At 38.8% G+C, this 16,184-nt stretch overlaps 1 protein-coding gene across 1 annotated transcript; it reads left to right on the top strand.

Moving 5' to 3' along the window:
- Positions 1-925: 925 nt before the first annotated feature.
- ABRA (actin binding Rho activating protein) lies at positions 926-11,303 on the top strand. The gene is made up of 2 exons (XM_066379350.1): positions 926-1,752; positions 9,493-11,303. Exons 1-2 carry the CDS (start codon positions 953-955, stop codon positions 9,968-9,970), a joined length of 1,278 nt encoding a protein of 425 aa, XP_066235447.1. The 5' UTR covers positions 926-952; the 3' UTR covers positions 9,971-11,303.
- The last annotated feature ends 4,881 nt before the right edge of the window (positions 11,304-16,184 follow it).

The following is a 16,184-nucleotide window of genomic DNA, read 5'->3' as shown; positions in this document are numbered from 1 at the left end:
TAAGAAATGTCAGTGCTGAGCTATGAGCATTTTTATCTGGTTTAGTACACTTTAGAGATGGTTTTTTTTGCTGTTCAAATAACCTATCTATCCAGTCCTTTTTTAAAAAACTGTATCTCAATCTTTGTTCTGAGAATTGGAAGAGTGGCTTTTGCTCTGCAAAGAAGGTTGTGCTGTTAAAACAAAAGGTCAGGCAGGGGTTGCTTCTGATCCCATTCACTTATTTTGTCTTTAAATGGTCTTTTTAAACAAACAATGTTTAAAGGTTTATTGTTATAATAATGTATGAAATTCAATGAGTATATGGGTCTTAACTTAAAGATTTAAAGAAGTAATTGGATCAAAATTGTGACCATCATCTTATTTTAATATGATTTGTTTAAACAATAATTCAAACTTGGGGCTAGAAAATATGGCCGTTGTCATCCCCATTATCTGGGCCTCAATTTTCTCATCTGGAAAATGAAGGTTGGAGGAGGTGACTTCTAGGTCTGTATTGAATAGAGTTAAAGACAAAAGAAACAGAAAACAGGATCTCTGATCACTAGAATGAAAAGACACACAAGCTTTGAAGCAGACAGATCTGGATTCAAATCTGTCATTATTAGCTTTAAGAAGTTAGATTTCATTGGACTCAGGTAAAAACAGGACTAACTACAAGCTATTTTGAGGGCTGCTGAGGTTTACATGAGAACACACCTACCATGTTCCTGGAACAATTTGTGCACATATTTTATGTTTCTATAAATGGTAGGACCATATTTTAAGGTCAATAAAAACATAAGGCTGAACACATGATCAGATCTAGTAATTTCCACTCTGGCACCGGGGGAAGAACGGGAGCATTTCAGTGTGCTTTACCAGCAAAGATGTCCCTCTGCTGTGATGAAACCGGAGCCGCGGGCTTAAAATAGAACGCCATCAGGGGGAAGGCACCACATCTTGGCAAGAGATGCTTCACATTCTTTCATCATCACCAGGCTCTTTCCCACCCCAGACCCCGCTTCTATTTAAATCCGAGGGACTCCACGGGTCTCCACTCCTTTTAGCCGGTGCCCAGGCTGTCAGCACAGAAGAGAAGGGTAGCATGGCTCCGGAAAAGAAAGCAAGCCAGGAGGGGCGGGCCAGGAGCGCCCTCCGGAAGGTCCGCACAGCCACCCTGGCGATCCAGCTGGCCCGAGGTTGGCAGCAGTGGGCAAATGAGAACAGCGCCCGGCAGGCCCAGGAGCCCGCAGGCTGGCTTCCTGGAGAGACCTCGGACCCACCCCGAGATACTAAACCAGTGATACACCCCACTTCCCCCCAGAAAGCGCAGGGCGCCCCAAAGTCTCTCTCCCTAAAGCCCGAGGGCCGTGGAGACAGACAGAGCTCAGAGGAAGCCACTGACGTCTCTCACATCAGAAGGAAAGAGGTGACCAGAACAGTTGTCAGCAAAGCTTACGAGAGAGGCGGTGATGTGAGCCATCTCACCCACAAGTACGAGAAGGACAGTGGCGCCCCTGAACCTGGGCAGCCAGAGGATGACGTTGACAGAATCCTGCACAGCCGTGGCTCCCCGACACGGAGGAGAAAATGTTCCAACCTGGTATCTGAGCTGACCAAAGGCTGGACAGAGATGGACCAGGATGAGCCCAAGTGGAGGAGTGACAGCGTGGACACGGAGGACAGCGGCTACGAAGGGGAGAACGAGGACAGGCCAGAGCAGGACAAGCAGGTGGCCGCTGCGAGAATCAGACGCCCCGTGCCCTCCCAGTAAGTGCATTCACCCCTCAGCCCGGCGTGCTGCTCGAGCCCCCGGCAGCTCTGGAACCCAGAGAGCCCGCCGGGAAGTTCTACCAGAGCTGGAGTGAGAACCGCGAAGGCTGGGCGGGCAGTGAGGTCCTGGGCGGAGGGCGTGCCCCAGACCTAAACTGCTAGTGCCCAGCTCAGACGAGAACCCTTGGGCAGAGGGCCTGCGTTATTTTGTTTCTCCTTTCTGTTTGATCTGAACATTCAAGGTTCAGCGTCGGCAAAAATGAAACCACCAGAGAGGGGTAGTGAGGGTTAGGGGTAAAAATTTAAAATCATTTGTATAATGAGTAGCAAGTTGGCTTATTCTCTGGAGAGAAAAGTGTCTTTCTGGTAGGTTGATTGGAGACACCTTTCCTTTGCAGGAGTCTGTCTGTCCCAAATGAGTCTAAATTTGAGTCACATTTATCCAAAAGAGTATCTGTATCCATGGAACACAGATCTCTATGGCCCTGTAATCAGGTAGGAAGTTGCTATCTAACTTGAGAACAAGCTGTGAAGTCCCACAGAGCCAAGTTCAAATGCTGGCTCTACCCTGACTATAGTTAACAATACTACTGTTATCACATACTTGCAAGTTGCTAAGAGTAGATCTTAAATGTTCTTGCCACACACACACACACACACACACACACACACACACACACACATTCCCGATTATTTTCCTAAACCCATTTCCTCCTTTGTAAAATGATAGCAACAGTAACCTTTTGGGATAAATTCTATTGTATTGAGAGACGCCAATGAGAGTTAGGCCGCCAAGCATTTGGCACAGGGCCTGCCCCATATGCTCACTATATGAAAGCTAGTATTATCCACATAGATTCTATACTAAGCACTTTTTTTAACTTTCAGAAAAAAATTGTTATTTGCACACCAAGAGAGAAATGAAGTTAAAATACCAAACCCTAAAATATTCAGATGTTAAATAAACACACACAAACACACACACACAGACTCAAACCAGCACATTTATTCAGACAAGAAACACGTGCTTTATTTCAAGATACTAACTCCACCTCCGTGTAACAGGAAGTCAGGATATTTCACTTCACAACCACACGATATCAAAATACAGGAAAAGTCTCTGATGTGACCAGTGCCTTTAAACTGACTCTGTCTGGGAACAGTTGGATGTGTAGGTGTGCTTTTCAAATTTCATGAAACCACCAGAAAGTGGAGAACGGAATTGGTGACCTAATCTGACAAAGAGCTGTCATACAGTGTGTGACTTCACAGGTGTTCTGAAAGAATTAGAACTATATTGCAAGCATTCAAGAAAAATGAAGTGGCCAGCTTAGAGATCATTTTAACAATCCCTCACGCATTTTGTGTGCACTGTGGATATTTTACATCCTTTTCCCGTTTACGCTCATAATCCTGTGAAGTAGGTATTGCCCCACCTTAGGAAGGAGGGCACTGAAGCTCAGGAGGGGCATTTACCCAGCAGGCTAGTGACAAAGCTGAGATGTGCCTGTCCCCCAGTACAGTGTTTAGACACAGTGCCAACTCTCCTGTAGTGCCTTGAGGATGTGTTCAGAGATTTGGGTTTGTGCTCTTTGCATTAATATAAGAATGCATAATCAGAAATAACTACTCTACCAGAAATACGGAAACACAGTCTAATTCTGGCCTTGTGGATGAGTGTGTATGTGTGTGCACGCACGCATGCGCACACACATGCATGCTAGAAATAGAATAAAGCCCAACAGAGTAAAGACTGAGAAGGGCACAGTGAAGATCTGTCAGCACATCCGAAATGGCCAGAGGTAGCGAGATGGCAGCTGGGATCAATCTCCAGTGCATATACTCTCTCTGGTACTTGTCTAAGTATTTTTCATATGTTTAGTCATTCAATTCTCTCAACATTCTCATGGGGTAGGTATAATCATTATTCATAGCTAATAGATGAGACCATGAGACCAAGAAATATTAGGGAATGTATTTAATACTGTACAGCCCACAGGATGGGAAGCCAGGCTTTCTGGCTCTAGAGCCTACCCTCTTGACCATGACTCTAAACTCTTTCACCGGAAGTGGGGACTTCGTTCAGGACCTTTCTCATGGTTACTGAAGTCAGGCACATACATGGACACCTTCTTAGTGTGATGGAGAGAGAGGAGCTTCAGCTCTGAATGAGAGATGGATTTGAATCATATTTATGTTGGCAAATCCTAAATTTCTTTGTCCTCATCTAAAAAATAGATCAGTTGTTTTTATATTAATTATGTGAAGCAATGGACCCAGAGGAGCTATTTAATAAGTTATACTTATGGCAATGTAGGGGGCCCGCCCTGGTGACCCCAGCCCTTCAAGGTGCTAAGGAGCTTGGCTCTCAGGATTGGCCAGGGGGAAGTGGGAATTAAATCTCTTCTTCCTTCTTTGGTTCCTCTCCCTCAGTCTTACAGGACGTCGTAGGGTATCGTGAGGATGTTTGTAGCAACAGCAGCTCTTAATGTCAGTGGTAATCCTAGCTGTGCGCAGAGAGCTTCAGCTGCAGCCTGATGGGACTCTCAGATACTGCTTGAGACGTGAACGTAGCACGATTGACTGAGCCTATAGAAAAGGAGTTTTCATTTATTTTTAATTAAACATTATTCTTTTCCCATATCCACCAATAGAGAGAAAATTAATGAATATTTAAGTAGAAGAAGAATTTTGTTGGTAGTTAAGATAATAGAAACAAACAAGTCGGGTTTGGTAAAAAGTAAAGATATTCCTAACAACAATAGTTTTTCAAACTGGGCTTTTACTCTGAAGACGGTTTATATATCATTTTAAAAAGACTTAGTCTTTCGATTGCATGGTCATGACTTGTTCAGTCTAGCTCCTTCAGACAAAGGAAACTGGATCCCTCTCCCATAGTGAAACATGAATGAGCCAATCACTCATCCATCCTCTACAAGTTTTATTCAGTAAAAACAATAGTATAATAGTTGAGCAGGATGGTGCCATTCTATAGATAAGGAAACTGACACACAGGCATTAAGAGATGTGTCTAAATCATAGAGCTAATAAGTGAAGAAACATGTCTAAATCATAGAGCTAGTAAGTGATGATGTTACAAAGGCCGGTCTCAGAGCTTGTGTTCTTAATCACTATGCTAGACTGATTCAGTAGAGAATATACTCAAGGAAGGAAACAGAGCTCACAGTGTCAGCCTAATTAAAGGAATCCCAATAACTCCCAAAGTATAGGACTTTGGTACAACTACGATGTCAATCCTAGAGTTTGGAACCCTTTCCATGGACTCTGGGGACAGTTACCAATCTGCAGGGAGAATCAGAGGCCTGTCTCAAACCTGGTTGATAATAGGAGAGCAGAATTATTGATCAGAGATATTGACTCTGCATTTTTATTACAGTCACCCTCTTCTGATCAATGTGACCCTGTGGATGTCATGCTCCCATGACATCCACAAACTGGCTATACTTCCTGTGCGAAAGAACAAGAAAACCAATGCACAGAGAAGCAAATTCTCCCAGGACTTCTCTGACACATTGGAAAGGAGGAGCTCTTTGCTTTACTGACAGAGAAATGGTCCTGGGCCATGAAGAGAAACTCTCCCTTTCCAGGAGAGACCATGGATGGGACAACCAGAGCAGATTTCTACCTTCTTCAGACAATTTCAAGACTTAGACTAGAAAAGTTCACCTCTTGGGCCCACAACCCTATGAATCTGGTAATTTAGGTGAAGGCCACTTATCAGGGAGAATGTTCCCAGTGCCAATGAACTTGGTTAGGTTGAAATAAACCTTTTAGAACTTTTATTCACTGTAGGTTTGTTTGTTTTTTTCATAGTGAATAATTTACCCATATACTTAATGCTCTAAAATGATAAAATTAGGATACACTGGTTCCCATATTGTCATCATATAACTAAGGAGCCACATTCACATAAGAAAGCAATACTCACACTGATGTCATTTTTAAAGTTGACAGAGCAGGAATAAATCTCAGAATTTATTTCAGTGAATGAACCTGGACTTTGAGATAGAATGCTTGTTCTGCCTAGTAGAATTGTTTGCCTTTGCACATAACAGGACAGGGCAAATATTTATTGACTAACTATAATAAAATTTGTTTACTGATAATAAAGGAATTAAAAAGGCAAGTCTCAATTAAATACTACTATTCTAAAGTATGGGTTTGATGTTGAATATTATTTGCTTTCTATAAATTTATACTAGATTGTCTTCCTAAAGCTCAACCTAAACTATTATGCACATTTGTACTTATAAATTAAAACAAAACAAACAAACAAAAAAACAGGATAAGCTGTATAGTGATTCTTACTTTCATTGACCAAAAAGATACTTAGGACATTAGACTTACTAATCTTGATTTAAAATTGGTATTTTCAGACTTTTTAAAAATTGGAAATATAAAAATAATACAGAAAATTTATAAGATAGAGAAAACTGAATACTCATTAAGGTATATGACCTCAGAGTACTTTTCTTTATAACAACCCTTTTTATGTTCTTGCTTATATGAACAATTCCTTTGTTTTTCTTTCCTCTCATTATTGGGAATTACAATTTGACAATCTAACAAATGCACATTAAATTCAGAATGTGCTTCTTTTAGAAGATAAATGTTTATCTTTCTTATAGATTTATAACTGCACCAAACCCAACCTTTATTCCAAATGCCATAGAATTTCAGCACTCACAGAATCTAAGTTCCTAATTAGAATTAGAAGAAAAAAAACCTACATCAAATAATCAGAGACCTATTTAAAATACAGTTGAAACAAATTACCTCTGGATGCTAATTTGAATATTTTCCTAACTCTTGCTTTTTCTAAATTATAAAATAAATATAATACCAAGATGAAAGATTTTTTTAAATGAGAAAACTCAATAATCATCTGGGTACCCACATAATTATTTTCAATTGTGCATATATCATTGATTTCTTTAGCCTGGTGCATTTATATTACACAGTTGGAATTGTACCATATTCTTATTCTCAAATTTGACTTATTCTCATTATTTTCATAAATGTCTTTTAGTGATGATTTGCTGGGGTATTTTTCATTATTGAATATCCAATAAGTAACTAAAAGTGTCTGCCACACAGTAGGTGTCATAAATACTTAAACAAAAAATGAAAAGAAAAAATGTCGAAGTGCCCAGAAGTTCCATAAAGGATGTAGTATCTTTTATACTATAGGACAGAACTATAGTTGGTGCTCAGGAGACAAAAAGTATGAGGTAATGAATAATAACGCTATTCTTCTCACTTTCTTCAGAAAATGTCCCAGCCTTAAATCTGGTATGACCTTTGGGTTCTGCAGGGCTGGCCTTGGGCTTGTTATTCAAGGCTGTGCCTGTCATGCATTGCCATAGTTCCAAGGGCATAAGGTGTCTGCTCTCCTTTGATAATGAGATCAAGCAGCCCATAGTCTGGGCAGCTGAACAAGGACAATCTAAGGAGAGGAAGGTGAAGGTAAGGACCAGCAGGGTAGAAAAATCCATAGTACTTCTGTGTGATACAATTTCTAGCACTTCTTCATAAATGTATGATTTTTTAGAGTTGTAATAATTGTGTATGGCTTTTGTAATATAATTTTGTCCATGTGGCTACAAAGAACAGTAGTGTTATATGTAGCAGTGTATTCCTAGTTTGAATTCTATAGAAATAGGATAGGACTTCTGGAACATGGTAATTAAGGAAAGTTCGCCCCCTGGTGGATATCATTCCTCTTTTGAAAACAATGCTAATACAAATATGTATGCCTCCCTATCCACATCTATCAGCTTCCTGCATTTGGATAAGCAGATTTCAGGAAGTGACTTTGGATAGTGAGGAGTACCCACATCTGACCTGTTCCTGGGTTTTCGATAATAAATTGTGAGAGTTTGGGTAGGGGTAGAGAATACTTATTTCAAGCATGCCTTTCTCAAGCAATTTCAGCACTACTTTACCTCTCCAATCCCAATGCTTCCAGTGGGGAGGCCACTAGGTGTTTGGGAATATGAAGGGTGGGTCACTTGTGAGGATGAGGAATACAGAACCCTTGACTTGCAAATAGTCCAACAGATCATATTTACTCGTTAAGGCAAAGAGATCTAGAAAAAAAGTCTAGATTAGAGATATAGAAATGACAGGGAAGTCTTTTAAGGATAAACTCTGTCCATTTAAAAATTAGGCCTGCAAGGCTCCATTGGAGCAAAGTTGGCCCAGGCACTGAGGATGGCTCTGTGGCCTCTGCCTCAGGCACTAGAATGGCTCTGGTTGCAACAGAGCGACGCCCCAGATGGGCAGAGCATCGCCCCCTGGTGGGCGTGCCGGGTGGATCCCAGTCAGGTGCATGCGGGAGTCTGTCTGACTGCCTCCCTGTTTCCAACTTCAGAAAAATACAAAAAAAAAATTAGGCCTGCACCCTCGTGGCACTTATGGTCTACACATTCCAAAGCTGTTATATTTTTATAATATAAAATACATTCCAAATTGCAAGGACACATACATTTGACACACAACTCACTCACAAGCTGAGTGGCATTTTGGCACAGTGGCTTCAAGACGTCAGCCTCAGACAGTTGTGTTTGAATCCCACCTCTGATACTGGTTGAGGGCAGTATTTCACAGTAGTGATATGCAGGCTCTGGAGCTAATTCAACTTCGGTTCAAACCCCAGCTCTATCATTTAACACTTTTGTGACTTTAAGCAAGTTACTTAACCTCTCTGGCCTCAGTTTCTTCATCTGTGAAATGAGCATATTAGTACCTATATCACATAATGGTTGTGGAAATATTAGAGGTATTTGGAAGGATGCCACCAGTACATAGTGTTCGATAAATGTTACTATTGTGAGGTAGTGTCTTCTATCTATACAATTTGATATTTTGAAATTTGTGGTACATCACTGGTACTAGTATAGATATGCTGTCATTAAAAATCCATATATGGCCTGACCAGGTGGTGGTGCAGTGGATAGAGCATTGGACTGGGACACGGAGAACCCTGGTTCAAAACCCCAAGGTCGCCGCTTGAGCGCGGGCTCATCTGATTTGAGCAAGGCTCACTAGCTTGAGCCCAAGGTCGCTGGCTTGAGCAAGAGGTTACCTGGTCTACTGTAGCCCCTGGTCAAGGCACATATGAGAAAGCAATCAATGAACAACTAAGGAGCTCCGATGAAGAATTGATGCTTCTCATCTCTCTCACTTCTTGTCTGTCCCTATATGTCCCTCTTTCTCTCCCTGTCACAAACCTCCCCCCCACAAATCCATATATGAAAATTGACATGTAAGTGAATATTATAATGTATGTGTGTAGGTACAAGACTTTTGTTGGAGGAAGTAGATGGTGTCTGAAGTTCTATATAAAGTGGATTCCCTTAATATACTGATTCCAGTTCTACATGCAATTTAAGATACATGTATTTGCATTACATATGTGTAAGGATGCTTTTTTCTTAAAATAGAGTTAGTTTAATATTATTTCACAGTGCTTAAAACCTTACTGTTTTTCACAGAGAAAATAATCTAGAGGGACACACACCAAACTAAAAACAATAGTGGGGCCTATATATTTTTTCTTTCATTTTGGATTTCTTTGTATTGTGTTAATTTTATAATGAAAAAAAAAAAAAAAGAGACATACATTAAGATGTACGTGCTGAAAGTAAAACAAGAAAGCAACACTTTTGTGTTAAAATACCAGTATCTCGATTCTTGACTCTCTCTCCCTTTTAGGGCAAACAGATTAACAGAGAAACTCCACTGCAAAGCCCAGCGCAAATACAGCCAAGTGCACAGCCTGAAAGGAAGATGGCAGCAGTGGGCCGATGAACACGTCCAGTCCCAGAAGCTCAACCCTTTCAGCGAGGAATTTGATTACCAGCTGGCCATGTCCACCCGCCTACACAAGGGCGATGAGGGCTACGGCCGCCCCAAGGAGGGAACCAAGACCGCGGAAAGGGCCAAGCGGGCCGAGGAGCACATCCACAGGGAAATCATGGACATGTGCTTCATCATCCGCACCATGGCTCGCCACAGACGCGACGGCAAGGTCCAGGTGACGTTCGGAGAACTCTTTGACAGATACGTTCGTATTTCAGATAAAGTGGTGGGCATTCTCATGCGTGCCAGGAAACACGGGCTGGTTGACTTTGAAGGGGAGATGTTGTGGCAAGGCCGAGATGACCATGTTGTCATTACTCTACTCAAGTGAACCTTCAACAACAGAAGCCGAACTTGACCTCACACTATCGTCTTAACACTAAACGCTAATTTAGTAAAAGTTAAACTGCAAACAGCTCTGTAATAAGTTATTAAATATTAAAACAATTTTTACATGAATGACTTTTTGGCACTCTATTCCTGAGGAAGTTAGAAGATTTTAAGAGGCACATACAAACGTTTGAAATTCCACTGACCCTTTTAGGCAAAAGTGTTTGGCTATTCATTGCAGAAATTATTATAGACCTTCAGTAAAATAATTATTACATCTAAGAAGAATGCTGAGTTTAGGTAAATATCAGCAGAATATGTTATGTCATTTTTCAGGGGAAGAAAAAGAATTCCATTAAGTTTGACAAAACGAAACTTAAAATTTTCTAAGAAGCTTGACTCTGTACTATTATTTGGATCAGAGCAGCATTTACATAATAGGCATACAAATAAAAATTTAGTTTTCAAATAAGGTAATAAAATTGTTCAAATTTCTCTATGGGCTAATAGTCTGACAGGTTTCACAGTTAGCCGTGCTTCTGTCATTGGTGCAAGTCAAATAAAAACAGAACTGCTGGTCTTAGAACCAACAGAGAAGATGGTTATTAAATTCACCTTTGCTATGAAAGCAGAGCAGAGGTCAGAGGTCAGATTTATCTGCCTTTGTAGGACTTCCTGGAGTTTATTTCTTCTCAAAACCATAGTAAGCCATGCTGCCTACATGTATGTCAATATATAATGAAGTAGAAATACAGAAAATTCCACAATAAAGTGGAATGTTCATGTAGAAGAATCTGATAGAATCATTGGGAAATTGGAAACAGATTTGAGACATTCATTTTCTTCACACTCTTAAGTTTATAAAATATCTGACAATTATAAAACAGCAATATTAGTTCTGCCAAAGTGAAAAAAGTATTGTTTAATGATGCCAATATTTGACACAAATCTGCTACCTGTCATTTTTGCTGTTATTTTTAATGTGCTTTATAAAATTCTAAGAGAAAACAATAAAATGTGAGATTATAATTTTTACTGAACTCAATAGAAATTACTAAATTATATAGCACTTTAGTGTTAAATACAGAAATTCATGTCAAATTATGATACCTCAAAATAATAGACATCCATAACTGTTAGGTGTTAGGCTTAATATAAAGTATGGATTAAATTAATATAGGAATTACTTTTGTTTTCATGTATGATTCCTTTAAAGTTCCAATAATTTCTTAAAGGCTTGTACATTTTTGTTTCCATATATTAAAGTTTATGACCAATATTAATATTAACAAGTAGAATTCCATGTAAGATGTATACTTCTCTCACAACCATAAACCTATGTCAAAATTTTAAGATACTACATCAATAAAAGATATTTTCTTGTACTTCCTGTTCTTGTGTTTGGATTATTTTTACTACTTGTTTGAAATAAAACAAAATTATAAAGTGCAACTTGAGTTTCTTGTAGTCATCAGTAGAATATTTAGACCAAGGCTTCAAAAGAGGTTCCTCATATTTAACTCTAGACAATACCAGTTTATATAGGCACTGACACATAGCCTTCAAAGTACAATTTGTTGGAATTTGAGGAAGGATTTAAGAAATCTTTTCAGAGAGCTTATATTAACTAACACTCTTCTGAACAAGGTGTGGCTGTGAAGTCAGAAAGGTAGCTTCTCCTTAGAGGAAAATGACTGCTATGTGTGATTTTTTTATCCTAAAAATTTCATGATAGGAAAATCCAGTGAAAACTTAGGGCTTTTAGAGGAAAAAAAATAAGTAGAACTCAGGAGGCAAACAAACTAACAGAGGTCCTCATATTTTTATAATTACCAAAATAATGTATGAAACAATTATAAATGAAATATACCAACAGCATTTTACCACTGATATTTCTAAATTCCTAATAATAGGTTCTGTACAATAGGGTTTCCAAATCTTTAGGATTTTCCTTTTTCAAACTTTCAATAAGATATTTAAAGAGATTTTGGGCTGTTGACACATACTCATTTTCACCTCTTCTGTTTAGACCTCCAAATGTTTGATGCCTTTCAGCTTATAACTTGATGTTTTATGACTTCTTGATTCCCAAATTCACTCTGGCCACTTATACCAGGAGGGAAGTTCTGCACTTGGGTTTTCTTTCTTCCCCTAGTGTCTAAAAATGAGGCTGCACCTATATTCCTAGTTTGCTTTTTCCCTTGCCTTCCTAAACTCAAGATGCTGTCTTCTTTAATACTCTCAACAGGTGCTGTTTCTCACATGCTATGGCAATAATTCTGGGTAAACTATAATGTGTGCCTGTGACCTCATGTTCAAGGACCAATTCCTGTGCTTTAGATTAAGTCTCTCTGTTCAGGGATTATAAGAGGAGCAGGAGCCCATCTGGCTAAAGTGCTTCATTAGGATTTCTAGAGTATTAATTTCCATTCCTATTTCCTAGGATACTCCTTAGTATATACACAATAAGGACAATTAATATTTGCTGATTTATTTATGAATGTGCAGTAGGACCTAACCTCTTAGAGGTTTTCAGAGAGTTATGGTTCAATGATCATCCCAACAAAGGGTCATCTGATTACAATGAAGACCTAGGTTTGGTGAACATGTCAGTATCTAACAAAATTACATTGCATTTCCTTTTTGACAGAAATTTTCCTGAAGCTACCACTCAAACAATATAAAAATACTTATGCATAATGCGCTGTGCATTATTTTCCATTGCAAATTACTGCAAGAACCTACTATACATAAGAAAATGGCTGGATATAACATGGTTTATCCATACAATAAGTGCAACTCTAAGATCTTTAGGAACTGAAATGGGTAATTTTTAGTGTGTATATATACACTGGATTATTTATGTGTTTTCATATATATAATCTATATTTTGAAAATAGGGATGGGTGGAAATGGTTTGAAAGAGAAGAAAGTTCCACAAGATAAAAATTTGGGGAACTTTAAAAAATACTGACATATATAAAAAGTAAAGCTTGGCCCTGGCCAGTTGGCTCAGCGGTAGAGCGTCGGCCTAGCGTGCGGAGGACCTGGGTTCGATTCCCGGCCAGGGCACACAGGAGAAGCGCCCATTTGCTTCTCCACCCCTCCGCCGTGCTTTCCCCTCTGTCTCTCTCTTCCCCTCCCGCAGCCAAGGCTCCATTGGAGCAAAGATGGCCCGGGCGCTGGGCATGGCTCTGTGGCCTCTGCCTCAGGCACTAGAGTGGCTCTGGTCGCAACATGGCGACGCCCAGGATGGGCAGAGCATCGCCTCCTGGTGGGAAGAGCTCGCCCCTGGTGGGCGTACTGGGTGGATCCTGGTCGGGCGCATGCGGGAGTCTGACTGTCTCTCCCTGTTTCCAGCTTCAGAAAAATGGAAAAAAATAATAATAAAGCTTAAGTAAATATGAAAAAAATAAAAATTGGGTACAAAGATAATAAATGTAATTCTATCTCAAATGATTAAAATAAGCACACAAGAAAAATGAAATGTACATGACTTTCGAATACAATAATTTGATTAAATGCCTTCAATCTAAAAACAAAAAACTACAAACAAATATTAAAATCTACTTAATATGGGTGTACAATTCTATCATGTATGTCATCAGATTAAGGAAGTGAGTAAATATACTGATGTCATCACTGTGGAAGAAAAGACATAGAAATATGGAGTAAAGGAAGACAAGGAAGAATCTGCAATGCTAAGTTGGAATTAGAGGCATCAGTGTGCATTGATGACAGGTGCATTTATTTCCTACCTCTGTCTCCTGAAGGCCCTAGAAGCAACCCCACCCCAGCAGCAACAAGCCAACACCCAGATTTCAAAGTGCTCGTCTCCTTAAAAGGAAACATGTCTACTTCAGTAAGTGACTAATTCTAGGATTGGGTTGCAGAAACTACCCATAAGTCTGGAACATCTTATTGAACCAGAAGCAAGCGTTTACAGACATGCACAGAAGCCAGCTTGATTGGGTTCCCACTGGTAAAATCTAGGACACAAATGGATTATAGAAGATTTTGAATTTAAGAAAGTAACCCATCAGTCCATACTAATAAGAGATATTCTTAAATGATGGAGAAAGGAAGAGCCAAATAATAAATGTGGTGGGAAGAACAATTATTTTGCAACCATTTTAGTAATTCAGACAAGAATCCTCAATGTATACCAAAATCCTCAATGTATATATACCTCAATGTATACTTAGAATTGATACCTTAGATATCTAGGGTATCAAAATAGCTCCCCACACATGCCGAATTAATTACAGAAGGAAAAATAGAGAGAGTGGAGAAACTTGGGAGACACTTCCTTGATTAACACTCAAAGTCACCACCAATAAGGGGATAAACATTTATTACGTGCATCCTAATATGAAGCAGAGGACAGAATATCACTTCTGTGGTTTTGCTGTCCCAGATGCTTAAGGTGAATGTAAATATGTGAAAAATTCAGACAAATCCACATTGACTCAACCCTGAACTCTTCAAATATATCAGTCATAAAACAGAAGTGACGTAATGAACTCTTCCAGCTTACAGATCATAGAGATAGAACTAAACGCAACGAAGTTTCCTGGATTGGATCATGGAACAGAAAAAATGTTTCAAAGGGTATCATTAGGACTATTGGCAAAATTAAAAAAATGGATTGCATATTAAATCATAGAACTGTATGATGTTAGACTGCCTGAATTTGATCACTGTACTGTGGTACCAAAAGGATATCCTTGTTTTTAGGAGGTACATGCCCATATTTACGTCCAGTGTAACAGTTAGTCTCAGCAAAATCACAGGTAGATAGGTGTGTGCAGTGGGGGAGATGCTGGGGAGAGGAGAGAAAGAGAAAATAGTACTGTAAACATTCTAGTACATGTCTCCTTGATAAACAAATACACACAGTACCATTGCATATGTACCAAAGAGTTAAATTTGCTAGTCAAATGCTCACCTTTAGTACATACTTCTAAAAAAGTATTCCTAAATGTTAAATTTCACATTGTCTTTCAAAATATACCACTTACAAAAGTTAGGGGATATTTTATCACTTATTTATTTTGAAATATCCCCTAATTTTTGTGAGCAGTATAGTAGTTATAGGCTTCTTTTGTTCTGAGGAATTGCCAGTTTTGTCTTTTCTTCTGAACTCTGATTTGCAGTCATTTATATATTGTGTATGAGATCTTCATTAAATCTGTGTATTACAAAAAACTTCCACTCATTTTTTACTTTTAATGCTTTTGATGAACAGCTCTTAAAATTGTAATGTAGTGTATAATTTTTTCCTTTATAAATAGTGGTTTTGTGTTCCATTTAAGTGTATGTGTGACCTGACCTGTGGTGGTGCAGTGGATAAAGCATTGACCTGGAACGCTGAGGTTGTCGGTTCAAAACCCTGGGCTTGCCTGGTCAGGCACATACGGGAGTTACTTCCTGCTTCTCTCTCTCCTCTAACATGAAAAAAAAAAAAAGCGTACGTGTATCCTAGATCACAAATATATTTCATATTTTAAAATGAATAGCAGTACTGCTTTACCTTTCACACTTAGATACACAATCCGTAATTAATTTTTTTATGTGTGGTGCGAGGTAGGTCAAGATTTTTTGTTCTACACACATCCAATTAATCCAGTGCCACTTACTGAAAAATCATCCTCTCCATAAGCAGCAGCGACATCCTTTGAAAAAAGTACTTCATTTCTGGACTCAATTTTGACTCATTCCTTTGTATCTTCTTTAACCAATACCACATTGTCTTACTCAGTTTTTTAATAGATCATGATATCTATTTAAAGACGACAGCCTCATTCTTCAATGTTGCCTTAGCTATTCTTTGCTTTACATTTCCGTAAAAATTATAAAGCCAGCTTAATTCCCACAAAAATAAACCTAGCTGAGACTTTCATTGCCGATACAAAATGATTTTGGAGAACTGGCATCTCTCACTATTGTCTTCCAATAAAGAATACTCTTCTTTGATAGGTGTTTTCTTTCTGTCATACAGTCAATATTTTCAATGGTATTATAAATGATAATATTTTAAGCTTCATTTTTTTAATTGTTCTTTGAACATAAAAAGTGAAAGGTTTTCATTCTTTTTTAAAGATATTGAAGTTGTATTTATGGACCTTAAAAATCAATTAATTCTAACAGTTTGATCTTTTTGGAATTTCCTATGTCCACAATCATGTCATATACAAAGACATTTAAAATTCTTC

The sequence above is a fragment of the Saccopteryx leptura genome, chromosome 3, assembly GCF_036850995.1.
Source record: "Saccopteryx leptura isolate mSacLep1 chromosome 3, mSacLep1_pri_phased_curated, whole genome shotgun sequence".
NCBI classification, from domain to species: domain Eukaryota; kingdom Metazoa; phylum Chordata; class Mammalia; order Chiroptera; family Emballonuridae; genus Saccopteryx; species Saccopteryx leptura.
Note: the sequence above shows the minus strand (reverse complement) of the source record. Positions and strands in the feature narration are given on the sequence as shown.

Bases quoted from the DNA above. Each gene is read 5' to 3' on its own strand.
- ABRA (XM_066379350.1), top strand. From the start codon at position 953: ATGCTTCACATTCTTTCATCATCACCAGGCTCTTTCCCACCCCAGACC. The intron at 1,753-9,492 runs GTAAGTGCATTC...TCTCCCTTTTAG, and splicing joins AGACGCCCCGTGCCCTCCCA to GGCAAACAGATTAACAGAGA.